At 42.6% G+C, this 10,970-nt stretch overlaps 1 protein-coding gene across 1 annotated transcript in view; it reads left to right on the top strand.

Annotated features, from left to right (window-relative positions):
- TRPM8 (transient receptor potential cation channel, subfamily M, member 8) overlaps nt 1–10,970 on the top strand; it is a 41,224-nt gene that overhangs the window by 12,436 nt on the left and 17,818 nt on the right. The window contains exons 7-13 of the mRNA XM_010285832.1: nt 1–18; nt 2,618–2,815; nt 5,200–5,302; nt 6,080–6,198; nt 6,542–6,832; nt 7,978–8,073; nt 8,929–9,058. The exon at nt 1–18 is cut by the window's left edge and continues 74 nt beyond it. Of these exons, the coding sequence (XP_010284134.1) occupies nt 1–18; nt 2,618–2,815; nt 5,200–5,302; nt 6,080–6,198; nt 6,542–6,832; nt 7,978–8,073; nt 8,929–9,058 (955 nt within the window). The remainder of the gene's footprint in view (nt 19–2,617; nt 2,816–5,199; nt 5,303–6,079; nt 6,199–6,541; nt 6,833–7,977; nt 8,074–8,928; nt 9,059–10,970) is intronic.

The following is a 10,970-nucleotide window of genomic DNA, read 5'->3' as shown; positions in this document are numbered from 1 at the left end:
GGGAAAGAGACTTTGAAAGTAAGTTTGTTTCTTTTATGTATTTCCAGGAGTGACAGTAGGGACATTGGTCTAATATTCGAGACAGATTACTCCATAAACCACGTGATAAAGTAGCCAGTCCTATTATTTACTGAAGGTTGCCCAGCACTTGCTATAAAATGACCTTGCTGGCAATTGCATTTAAGCTTACAAAGTTTGTTTCAGTTAAAGATTTCTGTGCAAAGTTTCTACCTCAGGCTGACATCCTGGAAAACTTTTGGCTGAGACAGTTCACTTGTCTCAATTTTTCCATAACAAATCCAGCACAAAAATGTTTTTCTTATGTTTATTTGAGCAGCAATCAGAAGAGTCTTCATCGGCCATGTATCTCTTGATCCTTTTTGTACAAATTTGCCTAAACTTCTGTTTGAGTAAACTTGGCTTGCCCATGTTCAGTGGGGATTAGTGCTTTCTTGTAATATGCAGGGAAGATCAGCTTGTGCTGGAGATGCTCCAGCTCAGAGCTTGCTCTAAACTGACTTTTGACGGCAGCAGTGAGGACGTGATGGCTCTGACTAGCAGCGAGAGGAGATGCCGTAGCCTGGGATGAAGGAGCTGGGAAAGGGTCTGGCTTTTGCAAGAGGGTAGGGTACAATGAAAGGAGTATGTCGGTGTCTGAGTCGGCAAAACTGAAGCAGGGTGATGTTACTAATGATCTCCTTTGAAGAGGTCATCTTGGTACTATGTGTTCTGACCAGAGCTATGTTGTTAATTTTGGGGCTAATTGAGGTTCTACCTGTCAGAATGACAAACAATGTGAATTCAAAGCACAGTCTCTGTTACCACTTCATTGCTAACGTTAATCAATTAGTCTGAACCACTCTAATTTCAGCCATTATCCCAGCCTCCCTGTACGTTTGCTGGGTGTTTTGGTTCCATTCACATGATTAATTTTCACTTTGTCCACAGAGAGATTGTAGGTGAATACAGATGCTGAGTTCGCTTTGTTAATCAGAGGTCCCAAGAGGAAACGAAAGCATCCGTTCAGGTTTTGGAGCAAAGCTTTACTGAAAGTGACATGTTGAATTGCCCATTTCTCCTTTTAGTTCCAAATTACCAGTGTTTAAGAGAGGATTTGGTCATCACAGAAGGAGCTGTTTCTATACGCCATGTGGTGTAGTGACTTGGGCAGCCTTGTGATTACAGGGATATTATGGAGACCTCAAACCCACTGTTAAGAAATGATACACAACACAGACTTACTAGCTATCTAATCAGAATGAATTAAAGCCTTGTTAAATCAAATGCATAATTCCTAGCAAGAGGTCCCTCTGAAAAGTAACTGGATAGTAGTTCAGTTAAGGGTTCATGTCAGTGTCTTGGCTATTTATCGGTGTTACTAGTACACAGAGACATTTATGTCTGCCTTCTCGCTCATTTGTAAGTGAAGCCATTTTCTCAAAGAGTAAATTGAGTCTCTGATCGGCCCAAAGTGACACGGCAGGTTCTGTGCTGTGGATGTCTGTCCTTGCCTTAATCTTAGTGGTGTTGGCCAGGAAAGACTCCTCCTTTCTCAGCTTCTGTGACTGGTGCATGAAGACAGGAATTGACTTTAGCAGAGAAGTAAACTTGTTTCAAGCTTCTGTTTTAAACTCCCTGTGATGTAAAACATCCACTTTAGCTGGGCCCTTCTTAAGAAAACCACTTTGATCTAGTTGTCAAGAAAAAAAGTCTTGTTTTTGTCATGGTCCCATTGTCCAAATGACAGGAGTAATGTGCTCACAGTTTTGATGACTCAAAGCTGATTTTGAGTCAATCAGAGTTGAAATTTTTTTTTTTTTTTTGGTTGGTTGGTTTTTTTTGTTCTCATGAAGCTTTTTCTTCAGGTAGGTAGTAGATGTTCTGTCTTTCCAGTGGCTGACCATAACTTGCACTGACTCCTTTTGTACAACTTGCTGGCAGACAGCTTCTGTTCTGGTGACTGTTCTCAATGGTAGTGATGTAAATTAAGTCATTTTCTCCTGTTACGGTCTTTGCAACAGGAAGGCTAATGGTCCTTCCACTGTTATTTCAGCACCTTTTTTTTTTTTTTTTCTTGCTGATAAGCTGTGTACAACATTGCTATGTGAGAAATCACCTAAGTAGCTACTTGGAGACATTCAGTAACATTGGAGTTCAAAATTCTCATGGTGTAACAGAAGTGATCTCGGTCTAAAAGACTGCAGCTTGCATCTCCAGCAAATGAAGCCAGAGCCTTGCGCTCAGCTGTGGTGTTAGTTGAACAACGCTGTGCCATAAAACAGCCGTGACTGTAGCTAGGCGGTGTTGTAATGTGTCCTGAGTGCCATTTCTGCTTGGCAATTTTCCTGAACTGCTAACCAGCTCTAAAATTTGCCAGATGGTGATTTCTGTCCCTCGGTTTCTGTGGGGCTCTTCACAGCCCTCTTTCGTTAGTTGAATGCTGTTTTAAAGAGTTAGCACAAGGTATCAGTGGGTAGTAATAAAAATACTGCTCTGGACTGTGGGTTTCTGTTTTACTCACGTCAAACCTAAAATCTCTAGGCTTTCTCAATGAATAGTAGACTCTAATGACACAGTCACGCTTCAAGTGGTCAACTCCCCCTCTCTGGCTCCCCAGTCTATCAACGTGGCCATCAAGAGTAAGATTCCCTGTGTTGTGGTGGAAGGCTCTGGCCGGATCGCTGACGTTATCGCTAGCTTGATGGAGGCAGAAGGCACTCTTGCTTCTTCATGTGTCAAGGAGAGCTTGCTCAGGTATCTGCCTCGCACCATTTCAAGGCTCTCGGAAGAGGAGACTGAAAGCTGGATCAAATGGGTAAGAGTATGCGACTGCAGAGAGCTATGGCGCTGAAAGTGGGAGAAGGGTGGAGGAAACAGGAGGTCAGGAGCAGCCAGTGACTTCCAAATCAGGGATGTTGCTCTCTGGTGATTCCTATAGGATGTAAAGGGCTCCTTGCCTTGACATATCCCTGAGATGTGCATTTAAAATGGGATTTGAAAAAGAAAAATTCCGAACTCTTCTGTTTTACAGGGATTGGAACAAAAGGCATGGGGGATCATGCTGATTTGGAAAGGCAGCACGTGTCTCAGTTTAGGTCTGGGCACAGGAGAGCTAAGGCCAGATGTTTTGTAATGGTCTGCTCCCTGGATGCTTGCAATTCCTGCTGGATGTGTCTTTTGGCTGATGTGCTGGTTGGTGTTGCAGTTCCTGGAGAAATTGGATATTTGCTGAATTGGGCCTCATGCTGCTAAATCCTGCTGGATTGCTCAGGGACAAAGGGTCATTGCTGCTACCCCATGGCCTTTCAAATTGTAGCAATTTAAATTCAGGATTCTCTCATTTGTTCCAAAAGTTCTTGTCTGTCTTTCTGCATCCCTTAAAGATACTGGGCAAGACAGATTTCCCGTATGGACTAGGAGTAGGATGTTTAGGACTAGAGGCTTACTGGGTCAGTATTTCGCCACAGCAGCATCTCCACCGGGACTCTGTTAGCGTTGACTTACTAGTACTGTGCACGTGGGATGCAGTTGAAGGTACAACATCGTACATACACCAGCAAATTCTTCTTTTGCTTTTCTATGCCTCTTTGACCAGAGGCAGAGCCTTCAGGATGTAGTCACTGTTGTGATCCCATATGTAACTGTTTATTATAAGAGAGTTTTCTGGAGACTGGGAAAACTGGAGAAGTGACAAGAGCACCTGCTACCTTGGGTTGCATGGGCCAGTCTCAGGAAACTCTTGCAACTCTCTGGTTACCTGACCTTTGGATGGACCTGGTTTTAGATCTACTTCTGTTCTTAATAGAGACAGAAGAAAATGGAGCTCCAGAAAAATCTTAATGTTCTGTTATTTTTTTAGAAGTCTTAGTTCCAACAACACTTCAGCTCACTGAACAATCCATTAACTTGAGCTAATTGACTTTCTCAATTAACTGCCCAATGCTTTATCCTGGGGTCTGATTCTGTTTTCCTCTCTTGGTTAATTATCTCCTACCCCTGCTCACAGGGGGGAGCAGGGAGTGGGGAGTGATTGCGTGTTCAAACCTCAGTCGAAGTTCATAATGGGGGATGGAAAATGTTATATTGCTTCCTGTACGCTGAAGGCCCCTTCTCTCAGCTTTTTTCCCCCCTTCCTTTTTTTTTTTTCTTAATGAATGTACCATTGCAAATTGTTTGCAGGCCCCAGAGAGGAATTCAGACACTGAAACTTCCATGTGTATTTTCTTTTATATGAGCCAAACAAAGCTTGTGCTATTGAAGTTTAAGGAGCTATTGTTACTGGTAAGGTCTGAGTCAAAGCTCTTGGTCAGGGCTTGGCAGAGCAAGTCTCGGGGCAACCTGCAAGTTCCACTGGGCAACCTGCCCCACTTGACCTTATTTTGAGTAGTGGGCTTGGACTAGCTCTCCAGAGCTGTCTTCCAACCTCAACAATTTTCTACTTCTATAATAAGAAGCTTACAGGAAAAAGGGCAGAAATGGAGCATGGCCATTTGCAGAGACAGTCCTGCAGAAACTGAGTCTGAATTTGCACTTTGACCCTGGGGGCTGTGGTGTCCCAGCCTGAAGAGGAAGAACTGCCTTCTGAGCAGACCATGAGCCTCTGGTTTCCAGCAGGAGCTCTTCACTGGGGAATGTGGAGGTGCTGAAGGCAGTTTTCCCTGTTAGGGAAACATGGCCACAATCTTCACAATTTCTGCTGAGCTGCCTTGGAACATACTTCATCCTGCAGTCAAGAATGGCTAAGATTATTTGTTTTCTATGTCCTAGAATGAAATTAACTTCATGAGGCTTGGTTATGTGAGAAATGATCTCCATTTTTGACAAAGCACAAGGTAGTAGAAGCTGGTCTGTAATACACTGATAGACTTTTGTTGAAACTTGGGCTGTCACAATCTGTTTTTTCTTGGAGTAATTTCTGTTACTGAGATTGTATCTTTTTGGTTATGGTGTTCTGCATATAGGGAATCACAGTTATTTGCTGTGTGTTCAGAGGATCATTAATCTTGTACTTTGGTGACTTTAAAATAAATCTCATTATCTACTTCTATCTGGACTTGATTAGATTTTAACTGTACGTGGAAATAGGACTCATGAGAAGCAGCTCTGCAGCAATGTGACGAGAAATTTCCTTTAAAGATGCTCTAGATGAACTGCTAAACAGCCTAGATTGCTTTGAAATGGAACTTTTCCTTTTTGTAGATCAAAGAAGTCCTTGAGAACCCTCACTTACTGACAGTTATCAAAATAGAAGAGGCTGGAGATGAAATTGTGAGCAATGCCATTTCTTTTGCTCTGTACAAAGGCAAGTAATTGTTTTTCTGTGTCTTGTGTTTTAATAGATGGAAGAAGATGGCTATATATTTTCTCAAGAATATCCTTCCCTAGAGTAGTGCCATTTCTCTGGAGTTTAAGCTCCTGACACAGTGTGGAGCTTGTCTTCATCTGCAGTGGTGTGGACAGCCCGCAGCAGCATTATGGAATCTCTTAGTGGGTGAGATCAGAATGCGGTCCAGATAATCAAGGTGGCATTCAGCAGAGCTTTGGAGATGCTGGGATAGCATCTCTGAGAGTAACATGCCAGTATGCAACACGACAGGGAGTTGGCCAGGAAGCTGAGCAACCCTAGTGACTTGCTAATGTGAGTAATTCAGATCAGGGCTCTCTACTACTCCAGAGTAGTGAAGGTTGTTGGGCAGACCTAATTTTCCTGTCTGTGCACGGAGAGAGCCCATAAGCCTTACAGCTTCTCATAACACTTCTTGTGTCGGGCTCCATTGGGAATCCTGCAGAATTTCTTCTGTGTAGAGTATGCAGGACACTGAGGAGCCTGAAGGAAATGTTGTGCTGATTTTGGTTGATGATGTGCCCCTAGCAGCTTGTTTGTGGCCCATCTTGGACCGTAACTATGTGTCTAAGGCTCCAGCATCCTCTGAAACCTAATCAAGATGATGTGCAGGAATCTGGAGAAAGACACTTGATAGGGGTCTTATTGGGTCGAGTGTGAAAAGCAGAGATGAATAAGAATGCCAAGAAGCTCTTCTGTCTCTAGCCTTTTACCTAGAGGATTGTTCCTCTGCAGCTTTCAGCACCAATGAACATGACAGAGATAACTGGAACGGGCAGCTAAAGCTGCTGCTGGAGTGGAACCAATTGGACCTGGCCAGTGATGAGATCTTCACCAATGACCGAAACTGGGAGGTACAGACCACTTCTGTCTGAGTACAGTGACACGGAACAGGGGATCGGTGGGAAGAGAGACATCGTAACAGCAGCTACTATCTCAGCACCCTAACCTCTGTAATGATAAGTAAGAGTGTCTTTTCCTCCTTGTACTGACACCACTGATTGCAAAGGTTATCTGCCCTTGCCAGAAGTACTCTAGACCACCCAACAAAGGCAAGCGCATACAGAAAAAACTGATTCTGATGAAAATGTGGGAGCATGAAGGAAAATGTGGTGGTAAGCCACATATGTCAGGCCCTTAGGTAAGCTTTACATGTCTTGCATGCTCCCTAATATTTGCTTTTCCATTCTTCCCTAGTCTGCTGACCTTCAGGATGTCATGTTCACAGCCCTAGTGAAAGACAGGCCCAAATTTGTCCGCCTCTTCCTGGAAAATGGCTTGAATCTGAAGAAGTTCCTTACCACAGAGGTCCTTAGAGAGCTGTACACCAACAACTTCAGCAGCCTGGTCTTCAAGAACCTGCATATTGCAAAGAACTCCTATAATGATGCACTCCTCACATTTGTGTGGAAGATGGTTGAAGAGTTCCGAAGAGGTCTCAAAAGAGATGACAAAAATAGCAAGGATGAGATGGAGATAAATCTTTCAGTAAGTGATGAACAGGTTGATTCCACTGTGTGTCCCCTGAAAGAAAAAAAACAAAAATTATGTTTTGTTTCTGTTACAGCGGGATTTGCTTTAATAGTCTCAGTCTTATTTTACATTTAACGTACTGTCCCATTTTACAAATGCATGTAAGGGTTGTTTAGCTACAAGAAAAATGGCTGAGTTTATTTGGGTGTTGAGTTAAAATATTTTCTATCAGAACGATCGATGCTCTAGTTATGTTGTAATTTATACCAATGTAAATTCAGAGTCGGATATAGAGGTGCCACCTGGGCATGAGGAATTCGGACTCTTATATTTTGGTACAGACCCTTTGTATGTTAAACCTTGCTTGTTGCAAGGGTAAGTCAAGCACCTTCTGACCTTTATTTCATTGCCAGGTAGAACCAGACTTCTTAGTTATCACAGCAGAGTAGTCCAAACATCAGATCCACATCTGAGTTTCAAAACTGGAGCTTGGGCATCAGATAGGAAAATTTTGAAATCCGTTGTTGACTTTGGAGATGCAGTGCCACAGATGTGACATTCAGGGGAAGCTTGGTTTGAAAATGCTCGTTAGCTTTGAGAATATCCACCAAAGGTTCTGGTTCTTAAAAGTTTTGTTGCTCAGGAGTCGTTTTGTGATGGCTTTGCCATCCCCAGGTGCTCATTGCTCTAATGCAAAGAAGATGGCGGTATAGAAATTGCTCTCTGTTTAAGTTTTTGTGGAGTTCAGGGTCTTGCTTAAACACAAAAGGCATATTGATATAAAGTTAGTATTCCTTTTAGAGAATGTTAATCTGTGTTCTCTAAATACAAAGTCAAGCTGTGAATGAAGCTATCTGAACTGCATGGATTAAAGCAGAAAGTGACTTTGACCCAAATGTCCTTTAATGCCAACTTCAGGAAAAACAGGGAAGCTGATTCTTCCACATCAAATAGGAAAATACAAAGCTTTAATATAAATATAAAATGTAACCTAACTTACACTAGCGTGTGACAAGTGCCAGATAGCCAAGAGAGAGGATCGGTGGGCTGGCTGTAAAAGGAAGAAAATACGAAAACAGGAGAGTGGCAGGCTAGGATTTGTTCCAGTTGAAAACAGTTTGGTGAGCTTAGGTCTGAGGAGTTGTTGCTCTTCCTTTCAGGATGAGTGTCCTATCACAAAGCACCCGTTGCAAGTTCTGTTTATTTGGTCAGTTCTTCAGAACAAGAAAGAGTTGTCTAAAGTCATTTGGGAGCAAGTAAGTTGAATTCTCCTTTATTCCTCTTTGCAAACAGTACAGTAGTGTTCCTTGTCTTTGGTTTGTAGGCCTTTGAAGGCTCTGGATCCATCCTCAAACACAAAACCACAAGAGATAATTGCTAGATGACTCTGTAAGTAGGTTTAATATTACCCATTTTGTGTTTGGGTGTGGATTTCATACTTTCGTAATGTCACGTGTGAGTCAGCAGTCCAAGCTAGCATTTACCTATAGTGCTATGTTCTCATCTGTGCTCAAGCTTGGATGCTGAGTTCCCACCCATTCCACAATATGGATGTGTTCTGATCCCAGGTATTTGACTGAAATCCACTTCTAATTTTGATTTGACAGTACATTTAGTGATGACTGTAGCAAATACATAATTTGCAGGCTGTAAATGTGAGATTGATGCAAGCAAAGCTAATGGATGCCCCTGCTCACATTGGTCTTCGTGTCTGAAATCAGAGTGCTTACTCCCTGCACATGTAGGTGTTCTGAATGGAATGGACTAACGTAGTCTGGGTAGTTCTGGATACACCCAACTGGTCCAGACTGGTGGACAGTGAAAATAGTAGTGTAGCTCGTGACAGAGCAGACCTTCTTTGTGAATCTTCAGCTGGAGATGCAAAGCTGATATATAAGTATTAAACACAAGACCTTTGTCAGGCTGCTCTCAAAGTTGTTATCGAACCCGTACACTGGTTTTACCATTCGTATTGTGGAACTGGATCTTCATTTCCCAGTCTTGACTGGAAACTGAGCAGCTGCAAAAAAAAAAAAAAGACACATTTTTAAAGACTGTGTCACGTTCCCTTTGTAGAGAGCTTTGCATGACTTAACTTTCTCTCTCCATAGACCAGAGGTTGCACTTTGGCAGCCCTGGGAGCCAGTAAGCTCCTGAAAAGCCTGGCAAAGGTGAAGAATGATATAAATGCTGCTGGCGAGTCTGAGGAACTCGCTAATGAGTATGAGACAAGAGCAGTAGGTAAGTGCCTTCTTTAAGTCCTTTAGAAATTTGATAGGAGGGGTCAGAGATCAGGAAATGGTTTCCTTTCTTGGAACGTTACTAGTTTTAATGATCTCCAGGTCTGATGTATAGCAATGATTGTGTAGTGATGTTTTTATTTTCTGCAAAGGAAATCTGATAACGTGCTGGTTTTGTTCAGCAAAATGCCAGGCCTGAAATGCTGCCCAGAAATCCAGCCTGATTTTGAAAGAAGAGAAATGACGTCTCAAAAGGAAGTAGAAAGCAAGCTTTATTTAGAAAACTAGATAGCCAATATTAAATGTTTCCCTTCAATGTCAAAATGTGGTTTTACTGCTCGGAAATCTCTTCCACACCATCTGTTCCCAGTAGAAACTGTGTGTCCTGTCTGAACAGCTTGCCTCCAAGAGTGGGTGTTGTGGGGGTTTTTTTGGGTGGAGAATTTCTTTCATTGGGAATTAAGCTACCTAGCTCTAATGGCGAGGCTGAAGAAGAAGGGTGCCCAGAAATAGGAAGGAGAATATAGAATAAGAGAAGCTTTCTGCATGAGTGCTGGTAATATTCAGGTTGAGAAAAGCCACCCTTCAAATTTGCGGGAGTACTTTTGGGGAGTGAGAGCAAATTGCAGGTAACAAGTGGATTGAATTCCTGAATTCTGAACTGCAAAATCATGTACCGTCCTTATTCCAAGATGACAAGCAATACTGTCGCTCACTGAGAATGCAGATCTCGCTCAAGTTTTTTTCTTTTGTGTGTGATCTTCAGTTTCTTCATTTTCAAGGATTGTCAGTGATTCAGAATTGAGCTCTGCATCTCATGGGCTGGAGTGACCTAATAGTTTCTTATTTAATGAGGGTAATGGGTGACCAGAGAGCGGGGGGGTGTTGATTTATTTTTTTTTTTTGGTTTGGTTTGTTTTTGTTTTTTTTTTTAGGACTTCTATTTTCTGGAGCCATAATGCTGACATTTCTGCAGTGTCTAGTTATTCTGCACGTTATTCAGAGAAACACACAAATGAAAGTCAGTACAGTTGGCAGATACCAGAGCAGGGATTAATTCGTAGCACCCACAACATGACAAAGTCAAGCTTATCTGTGGTGCACCCAGTGGTGCAGGACCTTGGTTCCTAAACTTGGAAGGAGATACAACACAGTGTTGCATTCTGGGGCTTTATTACAGGCTATGGCCTTGTTCTCTTGCCTGGTGCAGAAAACAGTGGATCTCTACCTGCATTGCTGCCCAGCAATTTGCTGTCACCACCCTAAGTTGGATTAGGTGGCAGATAAAGAGTCATAGCCTTGCAGGTTGAATAGGAAACCATAGGAACGTTGCTGGAAAGGGCTTCTGAAAGCCTCTAGTCCAATCTTCTCGTTGAGGTGGTGGTACCATCAGGACTAAATCAGGTCAGGCATGGCTTCATTTAGCCAAATCTTGAAAATCTCCGCAGATGGATATTGTTTTATTGCTCCTGAAAGCAGACCATGTTCATCCCTTTTCTGGGACTTAATGGAGACTAGATTGACCTGTTGAGCTTGAGCTTTATTTTTATTTGTGTATCAGCAGAGCTATTTCACTATCCGCTAAGGAGTGGCGCAAAGCCACACTGAAAGTGTCTTGCTTGTTACCAGAAAGTATCTCCTACGTCACAAGGTGAAAACTGCTTAAAGAGACTTTCTTAAAGATCTCTACATCCCTCAGGCCTGATTATTTAGCAAGACACTGAGAAGTGAACAGGTCCCATTGAAGTCTGTCTATCAAGATCTATCTGCATATTGCAGTGTATGTGGTAACACCAGCTGAAATTATTGCTGTATGTGTGCACCCCTGCAGCTACAGTAACACGGCTGTTTGTGAATTGCCTGGGAAAATGCACTGTTGGAGAGAAGAGCTTCTAGTGGAGGCTGGTGTGTTT

This window comes from Phaethon lepturus, unplaced genomic scaffold (assembly GCF_000687285.1).
Source record: "Phaethon lepturus isolate BGI_N335 unplaced genomic scaffold, ASM68728v1 scaffold11464, whole genome shotgun sequence".
NCBI classification, from domain to species: Eukaryota; Metazoa; Chordata; class Aves; order Phaethontiformes; family Phaethontidae; genus Phaethon; species Phaethon lepturus.
The sequence above is the reverse complement of the archived record's forward strand: the minus strand, read 5'-3'. Positions and strand labels throughout refer to the sequence as shown.